The 22,310-nt window shown below is 39.0% G+C and overlaps 1 protein-coding gene and 1 long non-coding RNA gene across 3 annotated transcripts in view; one reads left to right on the top strand and one right to left on the bottom strand.

Annotated features, from left to right (window-relative positions):
• Positions 1 to 93: 93 nt before the first annotated feature.
• Positions 94 to 19,872, bottom strand: LOC111246170 (uncharacterized). 2 transcript variants are annotated; one of them, XM_022795317.2, is made up of 5 exons: positions 19,494 to 19,872; positions 18,842 to 19,101; positions 8,622 to 8,743; positions 5,101 to 5,335; positions 94 to 2,360 (listed from the first exon to the last, which is right to left on the bottom strand). In XM_022795317.2, the coding sequence occupies exons 2-5, from the start codon at positions 19,006 to 19,008 to the stop codon at positions 2,015 to 2,017; spliced, it is 870 nt and encodes a 289-aa protein (XP_022651052.1). In that variant the 5' UTR covers positions 19,009 to 19,101; positions 19,494 to 19,872; the 3' UTR covers positions 94 to 2,014. The 2 variants fall into 2 exon arrangements, with proteins under 2 accessions (XP_022651052.1, XP_086841319.1); XM_086985193.1 differs by lacking the exons at positions 18,842 to 19,101; positions 19,494 to 19,872 and adding an exon at positions 10,208 to 10,331.
• Positions 19,873 to 20,197: 325 nt separating this feature from the next.
• Positions 20,198 to 22,310, top strand: part of LOC147757076 (uncharacterized) — a 3,510-nt gene continuing 1,397 nt past the window's right edge. Inside the window, exon 1 of the long non-coding RNA XR_015324908.1 lies at positions 20,198 to 20,683. This is a non-coding gene — a long non-coding RNA (uncharacterized LOC147757076). The remainder of the gene's footprint in view (positions 20,684 to 22,310) is intronic.

The following is a 22,310-nucleotide window of genomic DNA, read 5'->3' as shown; positions in this document are numbered from 1 at the left end:
TTTATATGTGCTTCATTTTACCGTACCGTGGAAAGGATCAGATCCTTATATTCATTCAGTTGTTTTTGTTGTTGTTATTAAAAACTCGCTTAGTCATCGTCAAAAATATTTTCTAAATATTTATTTTTTTATATTCGTATAATGGTTCTTATATTATTTATAGATTTTTGTATTGTATAAGCACATCGATGATACTACACAACTTTACAAATTGGGTCAAAGTGACCACCTTATTATATCCATAACCATAATAATAATAATAGTAAAAGGGAAGGTTTGGCAACTCATACTATATTACGTAAGACTTCTCAGTTGCGTAGAAAAGTTTTAGCTTTGCTCTTGGTGCAATGTTAGTCTCAACCTATTTTTTTTGGAGACTGCTCGTATTCTTCTTCTTGGATCAGTGTTAACTGGTTGATCCCTTTCTTTATGTCAGTTGTATATTGCCGCGCAACTACACTTTTTAAATAATAAACATTATCACTAAATAGCTACGAAAACACGATAAGCTGTAACTATTTTAACAACAAAAACAACACCAATCCGCAAGAGTTGTCCCCTGAGAATCTTTATCAACGCGTTTTTCGTTCTTCATCTTTCTTCAGCGCGTTTAGTGGTGCCAATATTGTCATCTTAGTTGTGCACCTCTCCCTTTTTTTCTTCTGTTTTACTGCACTGTACTGAAAATTACCTTGTGTTATTACTACGATTGTTATTGTGTGTTTGATAGGGTGCTCCTAACATACGCATGTATAAGTAGTTTACGCGTCACAATCATCTCAGGGTGTGCTTCTCTTCGCTTTCATTATTGCCCGGTATTGTTTACCGATTTGAATACGTAGTTTGACTACACGTCGTTGAATTGCACCGTTATGTATTGTGTGCTTGATTAAACCGTACGTCTAAAACTGGATACGAAATCATGTCGCTGATTCCTTTGACTGCTGAACAGTTGGTCTTCCACTTTATCATTTTTAGTATTAATATTGGTTTGGCAACATATGAATATAATATATAGAGAGATAAAGCTCCGACACTATATAGCAAACGTTTGCGTCCCTTTGCGTCCTGTCGCCAAACAAGGTTCGCGGAAGCATTTCCACGGACTATATTTATGAAGATCAGTGCACCCGCCGCCTCTTGATATGATTCGAATGCGGGGTCATGATCATCGCCATTATGATTAAAATAAGCCACACGTCCACAAAAAGAAGTATGTTTGTCTAGTTTTTATGCGCACATGGCTGCTTTGTAGAATTCATCCGGTGCCCGCCATCTTCTTCGGTCTCGTGTTATATTGAATGCTGTGAATATGATAGTAACTTTCATTTTTCACTGGCAGCATTTCGGTATAGCGTTCATGCTCCATGCGAGTAGCGTTTCACTGAGTTCGTGAAGAATGGAACCAAGGTAGGTCAGTATTATCAGCTGATTTTTCATTGAGCATATGCTTAACATTGTTGTCATTGGTTTAAGATTAAAGCACCTGTGTGCGTTGAGAGGGCACAAGTTATAGCAGAAACGCTTGTTGGCAGAAGTTGGTTATCGATCAAATAATTACAATCGAAGAATTGTAAATTAACGCTATCCCTTTACTTCTGCCTTGCTTGCACATACGCTGAGTGGAAGATAAATCAACTACAGAAACTCACGAAGACAACTTTTTTTACCTTTGTGAGCTAGGCATGACAACTCGACAACCGTCGGCAACGTGATAACAACGATGATTATATATTGTGTTTTAAAGTGCTTCAACCCATTTTTACGTGCTATCTTTTGAGCATGTTAGACGAGAGCCTTTATACGCAACGCCTCGTTATATTATCTGGTTAGTAATGTCGCTCTGCTCAGAAGCGGAAGCATCGCTTCAAATTGCACATGATTTGTTCTTCAGGTTCCGGTGACGAATTTGTCTTCGTGTACGCACCAATTTCGCTAGCGGAAAATTTCTAGCGACCTGATGATCGCCAACTACCACAATCTAAATGAGTAACGATCAAACAGTTAAAGCCATTTAAAACTGAAGCTTGAACGCTTTGAGGGCATTATAAGTAGTTTTAAGAGCCACATCGTTGGGTTTCAGATCCAAAATGCCTGCGAGGAGTTCACAAGTCAAAGCAAGACTGCATGGCTCGTTACGCTGAAAGCTGCAATACCGCCTAACAAGTGACTCTGAAAGCTCTGAGAAAATTGATTCCTTGTCCTCCTCCTGACTCTTCCTAAGTTTGCTTTTGGCGTTAGGAAAGAGGAAAGGCGCGTCCGAGGCTAGCAAAAGTTGCTCTTGGACAGCAGGATCGCGGAGCAATTGCTGCATCTCCTCCTTAGCCTTCCACAACGCTCCCGTCATCGATAGGAAGTACCTGCAAAAAATGAAAGGGCACGCGTAAGCCAAAAATAAATAAATATAATCATAAAAATAATTGCAACAATAACGATCGATTTCACGTCCAGTGAAACACTAGGCTTTCCTATAAATCATTAGTATTCGTCGCAATTACATGCTCTTAATTAATTTACTTTTTATTATTATCATTATTATTGATGCTACTACCCTTGTTAAAATGAGAATCATCAGAGTGGCGTCAACTGGCATATTTTTTTCACGTCACGACGTCCGTCGTGTGTAGAAGAACATCTTAAGTCTAATATGTACGAGTTTTTGGTACATTCGTCGATACTTCGCAGCATTGTGAACATGTTAGTATTTCACTTAGAAGGTGTGAGAAATTTCTATACGCTAGGAATCAATAGGGGCTATTAATTAATAGGGTCAACGCGTAACTTTAAAATTCGTGACTGTATTCTGTATGCTGTACCATAAACACCTTGATAGTTTCATCCGGTCGGTCTATACTAGCTTCACCTCATTTTAATGCCTCAATTTAATATAGCTAAATAACTTGCATTTCAAGGCAAGCTATTTAATTATATTAAACTACCTCCAGTTACCATAGGAAATCAAGATTTGCTCTGTATGTTCTTCTCAAAACCGAATCTTATACGTCTTGGTGTTCACATTCTCTCCTCACAAAGAGTTAAAATGATTGAACGCAATGCACATAAATGTATACACTGTTTTCCGTGGTGCTCTGACTTTGCCTTTTTCTGTCATGGCAATTGCGATGACGCGCGGCCTTTGCCCAACATTCACTTCCCCACAGAAGCAAAGCCCCGACTTTTCGACAATTTTATCGTGCAAACGTTCATCTAGTTGCTAGGGCTACGAACTATGCCTGCAAAACAAAATGTACGACCGCCAAAAGTTCCGCGTCGCCAGACGCACGCCGACAACAAAACTAATTTCTTACAATTTGTCCTCGTAATGCAATTTTCTTCTCTGCTTCTATCTCTTTTTTTTTGTTTATTGATCGCAACCACACATACATATTATGAGCAACATACCGGCCCCAACACTCCGGTGAGACCAGCTTGCTTTTCGGATTTGTTTGTTTAGCCAGAGTCCTTGTCTAATGCCAAATAATAGGAAAAAAATGCAGCTGTCACACAGACAATCAGATAACCAATATCTCAAAGTTACCCAACGATAGCAGTTGCCGGCAAAAGCAAAATCATAACTAATATCTAGCCGTGTATCGCTCGCTGTGAATCTGCCTCATCTCCCTCAAACATAAAAGCACCTGTCAGAACCGATGAAGAGTCAAACATCTTACCACTCAAACGAACACCCAAAATATCAAACGAACAGTTTTCCTACCGGTGATGGTTAGTAAATATTAGCGCATGACGTTACACTATTAACACCAGCACTTTCACACGACGAAAACGCACGTGTTCAATGGCACAAAGGGCCATTATTACCGTTAGCGGTTGGCCCCTTAGCCTCAGCAGTTGGTGACAACTGTTACATGGCGCGGCGGAGCGGTATCATGATGAAGGCGCAGGCGGAGCTTTCATGGCAGCCATCCAACTTTACCGATATAATCAGCGAGCGATAAAGGTACCCTCAGAGGCAACTGCTTGTGTGTGTCTAGAGGCTTGTCAACTTGAACGGCGTCAGCCTACGCTGTACCACCTGTTGCTTCCTGTCGAGAAGGAACGCTGGACAAGATACTGACGAAAGTGTTAGGATAAGTCAGATTAACCTGCCAGATCCCACAGTAGCATCTTAACAGTGGCTTGATCGACGCCAATGTCGTTTTCATGCAGAAACAGTCCTAAGTAGCTTCGTGTGTCATTCAGCCTTCGGCTGATGATATGTCGTGGCCGATCATTATTACGCTGTTTTACCGTTAGACGCCGTACACTCTTCGTCGCGACTTTGGAATTGATTAGAATAGAATGAATGAATGACGATGGCTTCAGCGGCAAAATAGCAATAGCTGAGAGAAGAACGTAAGCACGAAACCGGGCACCTGTAGGAACTGTCGTGACAGTTGTAGTAACAAAACAATTGCCATCGCCGGCGTCAAGCAGGGCGCGGGTATCATCGATGTCTATTTATGTTCTTATTTACGTTCATTGTAATAAGTGTGAGTATGTACACATAACAGTGTTCGCAGTTGAGAAACAAGTGAGCCACGCAAGCGTGACAACAGACAAAAACAGCATGACATGGGCGGCTATGACAGCGATAGAGAGCGACAAGGAAACACGAAGAAATAAACAATAGTACAAGTGACAGCTTTACCATACCACTCACTTGTATGGGGGGAGGGTGGTTAAAGGGTTGTAATCACTCACTTTTTCTGGATATCATGAGTACTTTTCGTGCATCATAAAAAATACTAAAGGTTTTCGGTGTAGTGGGTCGGTGGGACAAATAAAAATTTAAACACATTGTCGGCAGCCACGCAGTTTATTATCTAGTCAGTAAAATCATAATTAAGGAGCAACAGTCTAATTCTTAATACCAGCGTATCCAAGCAAGCTATAAAAGCCAACGGACTTATACTAGTTTAGCGAAAATTTCCATAGAAAAGCTAATTCATGTAGACATGTAAGCTCTACGACGGTAGCCTAGAATGTTACGCAACTACTGGGAGTGCTGATATAAATATTTATGCCTTTGATGTGTTTTGCACTTGCAAAAAGCAAATAGGGCAGGCGTCTTAGGGAATTTTCAAAAAAATTCTAACGTACCCTTTGTGCAGGTATTCCTTCGCTTGTTGGGCGGAGCCGGCGAATCCATGTATAACAACGGACGAAAGACCAGGGTAGGTTCTAAGCAAATGAAGTAACTCGGTTGAGCCTGACTTCTCAAATAAAACCACTGGCTTTGACAGGTCGCGTGCCATTTGTAACTGGGCCTCGAGGACTGACAGCTGTTGCTTCAATGACGCTACTTCTAATTTGGTAAGGTCCAGACCACAAACACCTGCAACAATGAATAAAACATTATAAGTAATTAAAAATCCCATACATATATATATATAAGAGAAATTACTTTTATAAGGAACTTTTCTTGCCTAGATCATCCGCTCGAAAATTATTACCCAGAAACTACGATAAAGAATGCCGCACTTACACGTAAGAAAACTACGTCCTTTATCTATAATAAAGCGTATGCAAAATATCTATCAGTCCGTTCAACGCACTCGTTATATTAAATGCCGCATGCAAATAGTACGTAATTTGAACGGTTAAATCAACGACCTGCTTTTCGCACTACGTAACTTCGCCATCGATGCGTTCAATTTATAACTCAGAAGATGTTTAATATTTCTCGTTCCATATTCTCAATTTGGATCATACCAGCGAGGTGACCGATGCCCATCGAGCCACGTAGTTCGGCGGTCTCACGCTTCCAGCACTGATCAATCTACCTCTCGCTGACGACAATCCGCTCGTACGCCAAAACATCCGCATGGGAAGCGGCTATGAACGTCTAGTTCATTAGCATCAGCACATTTGCCATAGTGGTGTTCGCATGTACTTCGGCAAGTATGCGGATTTTTTGCATTTTTTGACACTGAACGATCGCCGTGTACGCTTTTTGTCGCTACCAATTGTCGGCAGCAGACGTGTCGCAATCAAATACGCATAGAAACATGTATACATGGAAGAAAATAATATCATATATATGCGTCGCTTGATGTATATACGTATATATATCAAGCGACGCACGCAAACTGAATGATCAACGCAGAAACGTCGTCTCTGCGCGACAGTACGATTTCACCAGTTTACAAAACACCTAAAACCGAGTGCAGGTCTACAGTAAAACGCGGGGCTTTGTATCTATTTCTGTAGTCCAGTTTATTTATTTATTTATCTTTTTTTTTTTTTAACTTCAGTGACCGAATGGCAACAAGGTTATCCTCTTTTCTATTAGAACGTTACAGCGCTACAAACAGCAGGTTACAACGTTACAGAACAGGGCTCTATTGGCCTGCATGCATGGCACCTGCATCTGTTCACCTCGAAGATCGATTGAAGGTGCTACACCTTGAACATCGCGCATTGGCAGTACTTGTACCTTGACGAAGGGGTGCATACGGCACGTGAGCGTCATTCTCAACAAGCCAAAACAAACAAAAGTGAAGAACCCTAAACAAATATGCACGTAGATCGCATAAGTGAATGGATGGCTGAATAAGTAATGACCAATGGTATTTGTATAACGGCGCACATAAGTGTTCAGTTTCAACTCACGTATATTGCTTCTACGATTAACGTATCGTGTACAAGACAAACACTGTTAAATCCTTTTCAAGAAAGTAGGCCGAGATTGCCTGTTCGTTCAGTGACGACGGCAAAACAGCAAAGAAATATAATGGCTTGAGCCATATACCTTGTAGCTGACGCTCTGAAACTTGTACATACGTTGAATAGGAATATTGAAGAGGTCTATTTCAGCGACAGTTTAGAGAAAGAATTGCAGAAAAGCATTTGATTGAGCGACAAGAAAAAGGCGAGATGCGTGTCAATATTGACAGCTTATGGCAAAGGGTGGCAATCTTGATTCTGCGCGCGGAATGAAAGACCACGTATTAGAAAAATAACCCGTTCGTTTAACAACTTGAAAACATTTAGCGAGTGTAGAATCTCCTAGGATCCTCAAACTCAATAAATTATTAACGCTAGCACACTACAATCACACAACCATTACGCAAATGAGTTAGACTTTAAATGAGATTTTGCATTACGCTTAATTAAAGCTATAATCCAATCTATAAAAAAAAAAGCAACCTGTTATGCTTTCTGTATGGATTAAGGATATCGGCTATAAGATTAAGATTTGTTAAGGTAACTGTGTTTACGCTCTAATCCAAATACTGAATGGATATTCGTTTTGGCTAGTCCTGTTTTTTTTGTACTGCCAGAGGAGAGTTATTAGATAAAGCAAAAAAAAATACACTAGAAGTATATCTTATCGTTAATGTGCTAAACTATTATAATAAATCGACTGAGCCATGAAACTAATCTAAGCTCCATATTTTTTCATACCCTTATCGTTTAGAATTTCTTGGTCCAATCTGTAGCATTTCTTGTGTTCTAGTCACGAAAAGCCCAACTGTAACAAACTATTGCCCGTCAGGCAACGGACGTTAAAGACGACGTTCGATGTCACGGAAATCCTCTCAAACGTCTCAATGTTTTTTGTTCAAATATTGCAAAGAAAAGACGTTTGCAGTCATAAATAGAGCTCTCCTTGGACACATCTTCATATCGTCAACCCGTTTTTAACAGAAAACGATAAAAGGTGTTTACAATAGACGGAGATTCTAAAAAACTGTCTAGAAGATTTGTATTGATTTTATAGATCTGCGCCATTCTAGACTTCTATTTCAAATAAGAAAAGGAATGTTTCCATTCGGTTTTCATGCATCTGTCCAATTGGGATTAGCCAATGGGCTACAATTCGGTTTACATTCTAATATATAAATTGCTCCTTTCCAAATTTAAGTCATGCTCAAAACCTCTTTCCAACAACCACTCGAAACCGGAACAATGGCGATAGTTGAAAAGCATATGCACAACAATCTGGCTACTGATAAAAAATACAACTTTTTAGCATCCAGTGGATCCCAACAAACGGGTTCGGAAGTATTCTACGAATATGTATTTCGCACGATCCCAGTTTTATGGATATCTGCATGCGTCGGAAATGTTGGTTACGCTGTTTTGTTATCGTACAACATCCGGCAAAACAGTCGAATCAGGAGGAAATACTGTTCGGCGACAGATGTAACAACACGAAGCCTAATACTTTGTTTCGCATTTAATAATCGTTCTAGTGTACAATATTAGAAACAAGCGCTCTCGCAGTTCGTTTCCTTCGTCTAGACATCTGTCGACATTTAGTTTAGGGAACATAAAGTTCGGACGCAGTGTTCGGCATAGACTATGTGAACAATTTATATTAATCCATAGATATGTTTACAACTAATAAATATGACATGATATTTTAGCTTTACTTATGCTCCTAATAATCGCAATAACTTCTAGATCTTGTACGACTGCCTATTCAACATGATCATAGGCTACATTTCACGTCTTTTTGCCCAGGGTAACCTTGCCTACTGGCTAGCTGTTGAAGTTTATGGTAACGAAAAACTTTATGAGTCTCTTGGCCTTAGCTAGATCTAAAAGAAGCCAACCTTCAGCTATTCAGCGTATCATCATTATATTTAAATTGCGCATATATATTTCTCACGTACCGATTCCAATGCACTCTGGCTTAGGCAGAATTTCGTTGAAGGCAACCTTTATATCGTCAGCCCAGAGCTGGGTTTCCAATGGGTGCAGACCTGCGGCACAGAACAGCGTTCCCGGGTACAATCTGTATGAAACAAAGCAAAACATCATTACTATATACAAAGCTTTGGTAGTTTCCTTCGAGTAGCCTTACCTTGGTATCGAAAACGGAAGATGCCTTATTAAGTTATCCTATATACACAGAATCCTATATCATGTTTTTTAATAATTAAACTGTTTTGCCAATTAACTGACAAGTGGCACGCAATGAATGCACTGTCTCTTAAGGTGTATAAGTTTACCCATGAGACGTATTTTGCTAACTTGGATACGTCTTTATCTAAACCTTCAAACATTCTAAACCTGTTACTTCAAACACTGAGTTGACGAATTTTCCGCTAGGAATCAAAAGGAGTCTAAAGCCCGAATGCTGCAAGTAAATTAAAAATTCTTTTACATATCTTTATTCCAACAGCTGTACGTCGAAACATGCACGAATGTCTTCACGCAGTATAACATGAATAACGTATCTTGTTCGAGAAGGCTATAAACATACTGTCTTTTGATCCTAGTAGCTAGATGGGTATAGAACCGTACATATTCATAAATCATACGAATAGAAATAACGGAACATTTTACTGACATGTGAAATAAGACAGGAAAAAGTATGGCTCAACAAAGCGTCCTTTTTTTCAGTAGAGACGTTTGCCGCATCGCATAATTGCAGCTTATTTCGATCAATCTCATGCGTGTCTGCGTCTGTTCATCCAAAGACAGCAGAATGCATCGCATGACGGGCACACGACTTTAAAAACAAACAAAGCTCAGATCTCATTCAAATACACCCTGTCACCTTAACATATTCACATTCCTCAGCAAGATACTTTCTTCTATTGGTTTGACCGACTCGTTTGAAATTAGTAGCACAGGAGATGATACCAGATCTTATTGTTGTTATACTACGGCTGTTGTGATAATTAGAAGAAAATATCGCGTTAACAACACACCAATTTTTCGATAAATTTCACTTGGTGCTTGAGTTGCCACCAGCGCGTTTCGATTATTGATTGTGTGCTTTTCTCATTTGTAGCGTACTGTCTGGCCCGTCTATAACGGCCAGTTCTTTGAACACCTCACTTTATTTCGTAGTCATTGGATTCAGTACCCAATTTCTCGGATATTAGAATAGGTCTTCTAATATGGCATATTACGCACGCATGTCCCACACAAGACGGGTATATCGGAATGTGACATTTGGTAGATACGAACATGTTTTCTCTCGATTTCTTAGCGAAATGTTTCTTCGCCGAAACGTTCCTGCTTAGCAGGTGATTTTTTTGTCATTGTCACACTAACCCAAACCGAATTTCAATTACTCAGTTCAATGCTAACTAGGCAGCTTTACTCCTATTGTAGTGCATCTTCATTGAGGTTTAGCTTATGGATTCAAGCTTGATCTTCCCTTAGTGACCACTGAAATTTCCTTCGCTATTAGCTAAAGAAACAATTGCAGCCCTAGTTTTATAATAACAAGCAACAAATATACTACCTTTTTCTTTGAGAGATACACATGAACGATTCTGTCAGTCTACATGCGTTCATTATGGATCATAGGACATGCGTGAGATCTGTTAGCGACAAGTGCATAAATCGTTGAAGGCAAAGCGTAATTAGAGATACTGTCTGCTGGCCAATCAGCTGACTGTCACCGAGTAAATAGTCAGTACACAACGTAGACTGCAATGGGAATTCTTAGGCACACAAAGAGGTTTTCCATTAACGCAGAGGCAGGATTTGAGAGTTAGCATGACTGCGCGCAGTACAGAGTTAACAAACCGCACCTGCGGTTGTTGACTTAGTTTGACTTGTAGACGAAACTTGCGCCTGACAAATACAAACCGCACTTTACAAGGAAGTCGAGGTGTTTTTCTGTAAAGATTATCTTTTATGTGAGATTTAACAAAAGCCCGTGCTAAACATACTGACGCGAGTCGTATTACTCCGTTGGTATATGCAAACAATAAAGCAAATAATTTACCCAAAATTAGTTACTAACTTTTTTTCATTCTCATCATTACATTATTATAGAGAGTATTAAAAATTCCTTAGGCTTGTTTAATTATGATTAAAGGTTAATGTTCTATGCATAGGATAACTGGAAAGCGGTCCTTTATGAAAATGTGTTTGGGTATTCTCAAATAGCAACAGGGAAACTCGCTGAAGCAACTTATTACCACGACAAGCGCACAGTGGCCTGTGTTATCTATTAATGCTCCGCATAGTGAAAGGCGATACGCAGGTAGGAGCTGTTTTTGAGCCCATTTTGCCTGTTACTGTGTTGGAGTTTGATCGGGAAAGAGAAAAAAAAAACTCTTGTTTAAATACGCTTGTTTGCTATACGATGGATTGTCACGAAGTTGTCAATGTGTCGTAACCATCAAAGACTTCACTGCTTCATCTGCATAATGTTTGCCTTCCTTTTCGTTCATTAGATATTTATATAGCAAGAAGCTTCGAAATGTCAGAGGAAGCAACTGAAAAAAAGTCGAGGAAACTTGTCGACGAGGAAAAACACAACCCGCGTCGTAACTACGATCATGCAATATGATATACGTACTTCAAAATAGGGTGGTCACAAGGCGCACGCGTTTCTTAATTTGTAGTTCATATTGCAACGTGGGCATCGGGAAACCCATATAACCACTTAAATTAGAGCGTAACTCCAGCTTTCACTGCACAACTAGCATGGTCACTGCGCAATCTTACACCTGGGAATGCCAACGACATCCAGACAGATACCCAGTAATTTGCTTTATCTACAGCATGACTCATGTTGTTTGCAGACCTATGTTTAGGTTCAATTATAACTATTTGCTAAGAATACTTTGTTTGTTTGTTTGTAATATTTTGAATATTTTTCCAGGTATTTTGAGGCTATAGCCGATATTTAGCTCAATCATGAATAAAAAAGCCGCTGCTTCCAACTATAACTTGCATAGTTAAAAAATGTAACACAGGAGCTGAAAATTGCTCCTGTACGAGTCTCAACTGCATTTTCCTAACTGACAACCCTCAGACTCGCTCACATCACTTCCCGCAGTAAAAGAGAGGTATCGCTAATCCTTTAGTATTCAATGTGATGTCGACTTTATAATAAGTATGAGATCTATGTTCATATATATTATAAGGCACGCTCGCGCTTTTTCACTGTAAAACCAACGCAGATTGCGCAAGTGTCGTTATCCGTATTTACTGATCTAGTCAGACAATAGGATATCGTCAACTTTATTCCGTTACATTAAGCTTCCATGGTGTTGTGCATAAGACCGCTGCCCAGCTATTATGCTATGCTTGACAATTGCACTTTTTCAACGATGATAGAGGCCAATAAAGCGTGACCTTTTCAATTGTTTGTCTCTAGACTCTAGATTCGGTATATAATGAAATATTGATTCAGTAAGGAGAATAGCGTTTCTTCTAGCCAATATACACAGAGATACAGGCAAGCCTGTTCTAGACTGCCGTTTGGCCAGAAACAAGACGAAAGCATCGCTTCGGTCGTTTATGTCTATGCACATATTCTAAGCACCTACGTACATACATCTATATATATAAAGGCACGTACACTGCTGACGTGGTAGAGATTATGAAGAGCCTGTTTCTACTTGTGTATCAGATTTTTAGCAGTCGGTAAACAGCGAGTTCTTGAATTCATTGGAGTTAAGGCACGAGCATGAGGAAGTAACAGGAACAACAAATAAATATCCGATGATAAAGACAAGAATAAACAAACTCTAAATCCCCGTTCGCATCAACGTTTTCATTCCGTGGCGCTCTCTATCTTTTCCGAAAGTTTCTTTATTTAGTACTCTTTTATAGATTCTCTTCTTTGTGCACGTTTACTTTACGGGCTGTGAACAACTCGACTGGAGGCGCGAGATGAGGAATACGCGAGGTTGGGCAACTACTGTTGACTTTTGGCGTTTGCAGTCGCTGTTCTGTTCTCTAGGTAAGATAAAAACAGATATACAAACCGGTTGACTAAAGCGAAGACGACAAAGAATGGAGTCGTTACTGCGGGTCTTCTGACTAAGAACGACCCATGGCAGCAAGCTAATCCTTTCCTGTTTGTTTGGTTTGTTTGCTTCAGCGGTATCGACTGAATTGGGTTGCTTAGCATTGAATTCTTGTAAGGTTCACCATATTGTGTCACTATTTACTGCAGTTTTGTTCAAAAGAAAAGATCGCGAATGCCTTGCTCAGACATCAACGGATGTCTGATTGAGCCAGCAACTAAGTAACTTGAACTGATCCGATAATATCAAGGAGCACTAGACCACCGGTTCTGCGTGGTCCAAGGTTTATTGTCGGTGCATCGCTGTCCGAGTACGGCTTTCATAGACAAGTATACTAAAACATATATGTGGATAGGCCCACGATAATAACCTTCGGAGTTGAATCTGTTGCGAATTTCAAACGCTTTGAGCGCGAACAATGCAGCACTTGAAAATACGCTAATGTGCCTGCTTCTGAGATATATTGCGCGCATGGAAACCTAAAGTAGTTGATGTATGAGGTTTGTATACATATATTTGTAAAGTGTGTACACTGTTTATAGAAAAATTAACATTCAAAATGATTCTTTATGGAGATGTGCGGATTGACGAATAAAGCTTTACTTGTAGAACCACTGTTTTCCTCAGACGACACGTTGAGTTGCTAAGCTATGTCTTGCTAATATATTATATCATACAAGTAATTCGATAATGAAAGAAATCTTTGTCTGTAGTGCAAAGCAAAATGGCATAGAAAAGTTTTTTTAGTGCTATCGCAAAAATACATCTGCAGATAAGGTCAATTTATAACGTAAAATAGAGAAATTAAATTTTTTTCAATAGCGTAGGCCAATTTGTATGTGTAAATGTATATGCTTTTTGGCACGCTGCTACTGGTTAACACTTATTATGAAGCGAAAAAGGAACGCATACTAGCCCAGACCGTCGTTGTATGGATGTAAGATAAAGACCGAATCTTCATCTTTCACACTCTAGGATGCAATGGGCCAAAGCTGAGTTGTCGGATTAGATGACATCGAGCCGAACAGGCTTTCTATTGTAAACGTTTATCCGCACAAATCGGAAAGACTATTTAGTTTTATTCATTGTGTTGAAGAAAACTAAACGTAGAGGACAAGTTTGCCAGGAACACTGCAATGAACCTAATATGACGCTTTATTATTACCAGAGTATAAGAACCCGTTTTAAAACTTCATACCTATCTTAGTAGTGGTTTTAGATGTGGCTCGCCCGCAATATAGGTTCAGTATTACAACAATACTTCACTCCATGCTTAGAAGTCATCCCATACGATAGCAAAAATATCGCAAACCGTGTAAGGATATTACGTATTATAAATTTTTCGCAATTACGTTATGTATTTTATTTGTATTATAAATAAGAATTACATGACATATAAAAATAAAGAACATGAGGATGTCACTCCTTTCGTTGCAGTAACACTGTTGTTCCTAACCCAATTTAATAAAAGGCCCTACATGGAAGGTATGAAAACCATAATACACACATATATATATACGTACATACCTGATTCACGCGGAACGCGTCAATGACGATCTTTAAAAACTTATATCCGTTCCTTGGCACAATTTTGTAACACTGTACCCAAACTCAAAAATATACATACATATATTTATCATATCTTGGCAAGTAAATATTTTGCTGCACACTTCTTCCGCTCATACAAAAATCGAACTTAAGTGGGTAAATTATGAAACTTTCTACTTTTTTTTTTTTTTAATAGAGTAAAAACCGACATACCTTGTAACATTATTACAAAAATGTGCCGTCTTCTCCAAAAACGTTCATAATACGCATTCAAACAATAGAATTTATACTAGCTAGACAAAACCATGTAAGAAGCGTATTAGACATCAAAGATATTATTACATTTGTTAGGGTATTGCCTATATCAAAGTCGTTGGTGACACTAAAATAAGCACAATGTAATATATCGATGTTGTATGTATAATACTATAGACACTAATAATGACATGCGCGTAGTGTTCTACTCTCGTTAAAGGACTTGTATCTGGAGCGCAATTGTCATCGAAAGAATATGGATTCAGACTGAATTTATTAATTATATATGCCCGACGAATAAGTGTCTATGAAATAACGGTACCATAAACCAGCGATACTGATCCGTTAAGGTGTAAAAATACTAATGCCTATACGCTATTGCATGCTAACGCGCGCACTGGTGTTATATCTCATGGTATCGATTCTGGGAACGATCTTCATTTTCTTCATTCGTCAATGACTCGTAATCGCACATGTATACGACACGTCATATGAGGCGTGAGAAATAGAAATTATGTTGTGGCATTTAACCTTAAGGGTACGCGGCACGAAGAATCATTTGACTGACAAGCGGCTATTGCTTAGCTATTTAACGCGCTAATTTGCAGAGAGCCCACTGATCATTCATTATCACAAGAGATATTTTTCTTATACTTATTTTATTTTTTACACTACTGTTAAGACTGTTTACACATACTGTGCGTAGTATCAGAGCATTGTACAACAAGGTTATCTGTCAAAAAATTGCTAGAATCGTGATCTGAATTGGCTATGGAAGGTATTGAATGAAAACACCCGAAGAAGGTTTAGTTTCCCTAACTTTTGTTAAATTTTTAATTGTTTATTAATGTGATTAAAAGTTTATCTGTATCATATTACCAAATATGTACAGCGCTACCAGGCCCATGTGTCTTCACTTATTAAATGCTTGTCCTGCTTGAAATTCTCAATTTTAGTTTTATTTTATTAGCAGATTGTGCAATAATGGTCATCACGAGAATTTAGCCAAATATGATTCCGGCGAACCGATAACCTGCGGGCTATCATTGCTGGCATTACATTGTCTAAATAGATTTTACACGTAGCAGTTCTCCAGAGCTCTTAAAAGCAAGCAAAGCTGGTTTGTCCTTATTACGTGACATTTTGATTTCGAGCCCGTTGATATGAGGTTCGCTTCTGTGTAAATTACATTATTCGTACTGGATATGTGATTTTTTGCGTCCATGTCGTTGTAAATATCTCTTTAACAGGTAAACATATAGCACTTTAATGATAAAGTAGGCATTAAATATAAATTCATTACGCAATCTTCAATAATTTTCTATAATGATACCTGCAAATATTTGGCTTCTTCATAAGCTCTATCTTAGTGGATACATCAAGACGTATTATCGTCTTCTATGTATGGTCACATTCCTATATGCTAGTCAGAGCGATTTAATATCGTGCATGTTAGTAGAATTCGTCCCATTTGCGATGACTGTATTGAAAAATTTATAAGTGCCGATGGCAGACAATGCTTAAACAAATAAGGTTGAATACTCATATATCGGTAAATTTATAACCATTTGACTGAAAGCCATCGTAGTAAACACGAGTGACAATTCCCAACAAATTTATTAAATTGTGTACTAAAGTCATTCAACGTCAATAAAATAATGATGTTAGAACACACGAGCACTACATTACGGATGAAAACTGATGAGCTGATTCCTTGTCCATGACAGCACATGCGTCGTCTGTTCTATACACAGCTATTCACGAACCCCTTCTATTGAATCAACGCGTATATATATATATATATATATATATATATATGAAAAGGGACGTGAATGGGGGTTACGGTTTTGCGTATCATGGTTGACATATTTAGCGAGCATATCTACGAGAAGGGTAACCCTTAACCTAGAAAAGTTCGTAATAGATAACACGTGAATGTTAATGCTGTGCGTCTGATTACCAATCACTGGCGCTACTCATTTCGCTACTACTTTTGCTATGATAAAGCCAATACAAGCAGCGACAGTGATAATCGTCACCATAATAGCGAGAGGCCTGTTACTGCCCACCAAATGACATCACAGATTCTGGCCGTAGCGACAGTCCCCGTAACCAGAGCTAAAACATCTGCCCCGACCGCTCTCAGAATCATCTCTGTAACGTTCGTCCGCCCATATTACCCGTAGCGCCTTTCTCTCTCCATACCTTTTTTCTATCTATCTATCTGTCTGTCAGTCATTTGTTACAATCAAATTCAGCTTTTCACATACCTGCTCTGTTTATATTGTCTTTAAATTCGCCCGGATTTGAATGTAACCTTTTGCTATGGGCGTTGTGCCGATATTTTCTGTTATCATGGTCACCAGTGTGGTTACTGCTACGACAATTATTAGCTACCTCTTGTTGGTTGAGATATTTGTTCTGATGCCGCATCGAACCGCAATTGTGCGGTTGCAAGGCCGCCAACGGGAACAACAAACACGACATTGAATCCAGCTTTATGCTTTATAACGTACTATAATATGTCGAATGACCACCGGAGTGCACGTCGTAGTCGCTTCACTTTGCGTGTCAATGTGACGGCGTCACTGTGTCAGTGATAACGGTACCAGAGGTAACAGCAGCCACACGTCAATGACACCGTTACAGCCGTCCTTCTTTTGCTGGCGCGCTTCGTCGTGAAACCTTGTCATTCAGTCATTGGTGGAACGGCAGCACTTTTTTAAAGTCCAGTTATTTGGACTTGGTGCGCTGATCAGTCAGTCGTAGTTCCTTCCACTGTCATTGCCATTGCCAGCGTGACAGTATCACTATATCCACGTAATCAGCTGGTGGCTACGTCGCGGCTGGCGTTGTTCGCGCCACGATAACTGTCAAAGTATCGACTACGTTCACAGGCAATCAACCTATTTGAAAAGGTGGGTACCCAAATTTCTTGAGACGAGAAAACGGGTTACAAAACCACATACTCTTACTAATTGCATGCATACGCATACGCGCGCATACGGCATAAAAGCACCGTAGGGGAAAGACCGCTAAACACAACTTGTAATTAACAATTCAGCTTTTTGGAGATGTTTTATAATATGGATTTGTTGTTATCTGTACTCGGCCGTATCCCTTCGAGTAGCAATACACGTTGTCTGTTGACACGGACAGGGGAAATCGTATTTGAAACTGATGAGACTAAATCGAGCGACCGCCATCGGGGTCATAGGAAAAATGCTTGCTGGGTTGTTAACTTCATTTGTTAAACAACACCGTGACAACACCGTGAAAAAAAAAAAAAAAATATATATATATATATATATATATATTTTTTTTTTTTTTTAAAGTTGAAAGAAATTCTATTTTACTTAAAAATTAAAAACGCATATTCAATCGACCTCAGCGGCTAAAGACTCTGGTAAAAAGCCGCGCAGTTGAATACCGCGATGTCCAAATAAACAGTATAAACATGAAATAATTGTGTTATTATTATTATTGAGAATATGTGTTAACTGTTTAACTTTATTTATCAAAGGAAGTGTTATGCATTCAGGGGAAGCCCGAAATATTTGGTGATATAAAGTTACATGTCTTGGACATAAAATAGATTTCACCAGCAACGGCAACGAGTGCCTATCAGCGGAATACTATTACTCTGATAATAAAGGTAGTATAATAGCGGTCTTAGCGATTCAGCAGTAATCAAAACCGTGACAACAACCAAATATACGTCTTGACTTTTGAGTCGAACTCAACGTAGAACTTCAACAGTAAACAAGAGACCAAATTTATGATTCAGCTCTGCAGTCGGAATACCACCAAACAACTCCCTGGCTAGGACCATGTTAAATGACTGTAGATGACTCTAACCCACCATATGTTCTGACGAAAAAGCTTTGCGTAAAGATGTTTGCAGCACAGGCCGCTTAGAAACGTGAATTCGCGTATAAAACTTAACCTTTGCGGTGCAAATTTAAACGATAAGAATTAATATCGATTTACGTTGAGGACTAAAAATATGTTGTTGTAGTATATCATATTTTTACTCTGTAAAATACGTTATCTCATAATCATATCGAGACTCAATCGGTGCTCAAGCTGAGTGCCCGTTTAGTGAAAGGGTTAAAGTGTTCGGTTAGGCTGGTGTTCAAAAATGTAAAAAAAAAGAAAGGAAAAAACTGCTTCCTATCGCTACGTTAGAATTTTAACGGTATGTGAAACAAGAAAATATATCATAGTCTCATGTGGACTAGAAGAAAAAAAGGACTATATTAAGGTCTTATGCAATGTAGCGTAACAATTCGATAGACACGTACCTGGTAAGGCGCAGGGCTTCGCGGGCCGATTTCTCGGAGCTACTCAGAACGACGAGTTTCTTAACACCCGCATTTAATGCGCGATCTAACACCTGGTCAAGGTCTCGTTGAAATTTTTTGTTGGCCAGGTTCGCCCCCGAATCCACGATGACATAGTCGTTACTCATCTCTGCGTTTCTAAATAGATGGTCGGTGCACTTGAGGTTACTCTTAAACCTCGTTCTGCTACCAACTCACTTTAGAACTCCACTGAGTGAATTCTAGAATGAAACATTGTTGCAACAACCAAACGAGAATCCGATGAAAGAGAAGCAGTTATGAACTTGGACCACACTCAAACATTCACTGCGTACGGCCGCCTTATCGCGAACTGATCTATTTCGAGCAATTCCGTTATATCACAGATGCCTACAAAGAATCTGATCATCTATTGACATTAACAGAAAGTAGAATGTAGGAACCAGTTTTCGTCTGCGGTTCGCCACGATTTGTCTGCTGATAGAATGTTCTTTATTTATACTATAGCGCTCATACTGCGCAGGACAACAATAGATAAACAGAGAAATTAGCAGGTAAGATATGTGACTAGCCCAACAAATACAATGTGTCCAAGTTTAAAGCACAACCTTGAACTTTGTCTCAGTCAACTTACGATTTGGTCTTCACCTCAGGTTAGACCTACTCACGGACTCAGAACTTCACTCGCACTGAGATTTTTTGTTCAACAGTAAGGAGGAGTTAGTGACTTCTTTACTGACCCAAACAGATATTTGGAAAACAATCTAGTCTTCAATAAATTTTACTTGTTAAGAGGATTCGATACTGAATAGATTACATTAAGAGCGAAACATTCTTTCACACAAGCACACACATTAGGATTTATTCGGTGGAGCAAATACACTGAGTCCGTGAAAGGTCTCGTGGAGTGGCGCACTCACAGAGAGAGTCTACGACAATCAGATGTTTTCACTACTACTGATCACCCGGTAGAGTTTCTCCCTCGGGTGTGTCTTGCTTTTCGAGTTCCGTGCAATAGTCTGGTGAGGGGCACAGTACTCCGGGTAGCTCCCGCCAATCTGGCGGGCGGTTTATAGAGCAGTACTACGAAGCAACTAACTTTAATCTGTTACCCCATCAAATACCGCCAGCTCATGCCGTAGCTTAAGTCATTTACCTTATGTATAAGCTAGGCATTTCGGTTAATAACTCGAAAGCAAGTTTAGTCTATTTCATTAGTTCATTCACTTATCAGACGTCAGCTTGTGACAGCGCTGCTTACGTTTTGATTACTTAGACCGCTGGCAGTGCTTATTCACAGGTCGCTAGCAGGCATCTAGTTAATGGGGAAAACGACAGACGAGTCGGGCCAGTACGACTACGGGGTCAATTGGGTTCGCCCAGCATCTATGTGATAGCGCAGTAGTAATTTATTTGGCTACTAAACGTAGGGACACTTGGTGGTCTAGGTTTAAACCCGGAAGTAAACACCTTTGCCTCGTGTTAGGATTCAAATAGTAATCTGAAGTAATGGCTAACAGCTAAAGTATCGGATTTGAAACGCTTATTTGGTCTAAATAACACAGTCGCTTGGCTCCACTCATCTTCGTTTCACAATAACCTATTACGTGTGATGGTGTACTTTTGTGGCATCGCAGCCAGCTGCTTATGCACAGCTAACGGCGCAAATAAAAGAAATTAGGTGTAGAACGTGAAGGGTGTTTGTTCCGTAATTTTTTTAACCAACACTGGTCAGCCAGTCAAAAGACATTCTCAAGCAAATAGTCTTTTCAAGAATATTATCAGTGACAAATAGACTTCCTTTGTCCACACTGGTTGTATAGTGTAAGTGCATAATATTAATAGATGTATATCAATTACCACTAGAGATAAGGTTTTGACACATGTCGCCCGTCATGTATGCTCACAGCGTGCATACCTTTATGTGCTATTTTCTTCTACTGTACGGAAAGCTATTGATGTAATCGACATCCGCGCAAAAGGCTCTAACGTGTACTGCAAAAGGACTAATTTATTGATTCTAACACTTCATGGGGCCTGAGTCAGGATACTTATTTGTCTATTAATAGTGGCCGTGCAAATGAAGTCAACTATACGTTAGATGTAGTTAGAAGTTCATTATTGTTATATTATTCTATAGTCGAACATTTCGTTATCTCAGAAGTCGTTGTGAGTTCAGTAATCACAAATACACAGCGTACATTTAATTTTAAATTATAGGGCTAAATGGGTCCATACGGCAGATACAGTCTCCAATTCCTTATGTACAAATATATAAAGCCTACTGTTAGATATTTCAAAATTACATAAACGTCATTCGGCTTTCTGGTAATTACTCCTTACCAGTTTTTGATGTGATTAAAGATTATTTTGCTGATTTTTAGATCACTAAAGGACATGTTTATTGCGATAACATGCGCCTACGTGATCAATTACTCTGGTTATTTATAATCACCTGCAAACTTTTCAAAAGGTGAAGGAGTTGCTATAGATTTACTCAAAAAAATAGAGGGTGGATTTGAAGTCAGGAATTATGCGTTATAGGATCCATCGCTTTAGAGTCAGTCATAGCGCATAACAACAGTAGAATGATTCCAAAGCGGATTTATAAGAAAATCATACTTCAGTGGCTAAAATACAAAATCATGCTAGTATTGCGTGCCTAGTAGCTCTGAGAATATCACGCTTTAATTCTTCAGGACATCGTTTTAAATACAGTTGAAACGTGGCAGAAGACAACTTATCTAATGCACATTTCATGTTATTAAGTGACGTTAAACAAAGTACCTGTCGTAGAAAAAACCTTTCTTCGGTACCATTTAAATTGTATGATTTGAAGCCACCAACTAATCACATAATATTGATGCTCTACTGCCGCCAACGTAATACTGCTGGCCACACTGGTTCGCCAAAGAGATCGCACGTGCTAAGCTTTTTTACCTGATATTTTACCAATAAGGAGCTTATATATCTGAATAAGATGTTTCCTACTTGAGCAAAGGCAGATCTTGTTATTGGTTTTGAGATTTGTCGAAATAAAATTAATACGTATATTCTATTGGGAAATCGGATAACGTTGACATTCATCAAGTTAGGAAGCTTATCTTTGTATCATCATTTAATGAAATCATCCTCATGAATAGTTTCTGATCAGGAGATAAATGCAGAATATTGATCTCGTTTCTGTCGCTTCCTGATACCAAAAAAGATTATCGCATAAACGAAGCGCCTAATTTCAAACACCTAGCAAACTACTTTATAAAAGCGTATAGAAAAAGGAAGCTCATGGTATTGATAATAAATCCTTTGTTCCACTACTTTCCCCGGGGCGAATATATCATTTTTCTAGTTTTTCTCTTTAAAAGAAAAGAAAAATACTTGATCTTGGTGTGCTGTGCTGGGCTACTCTATCATACTATGAAAAAGAAAATATTTCGTCATATTTATATAT

Source organism: Varroa destructor, unplaced genomic scaffold (assembly GCF_002443255.2).
Source record: "Varroa destructor unplaced genomic scaffold, Vdes_3.0 BEIS01000003.1, whole genome shotgun sequence".
NCBI classification, from domain to species: Eukaryota; Metazoa; Arthropoda; class Arachnida; order Mesostigmata; family Varroidae; genus Varroa; species Varroa destructor.
Note: the sequence above shows the minus strand (reverse complement) of the source record. Positions and strands in the feature narration are given on the sequence as shown.

What these genes read in the sequence shown, in the direction of transcription:
- LOC111246170 (XM_022795317.2), bottom strand. Translation starts at nt 19,008, where the DNA reads ATGAGTAACGACTATGTCATCGTGGATTCGGGGGCGAACCTGGCCAAC. An exon ending in GAAGCCCTGCGCCTTACCAG is followed by an intron (nt 8,744 to 18,841) that starts GTACGTGTCTAT and finishes TGTTTCATACAG; the next exon opens with ATTGTACCCGGGAACGCTGT. An exon ending in AAGGAATACCTGCACAAAGG is followed by an intron (nt 2,361 to 5,100) that starts GTACGTTAGAAT and finishes CATTTTTTGCAG; the next exon opens with GTACTTCCTATCGATGACGG.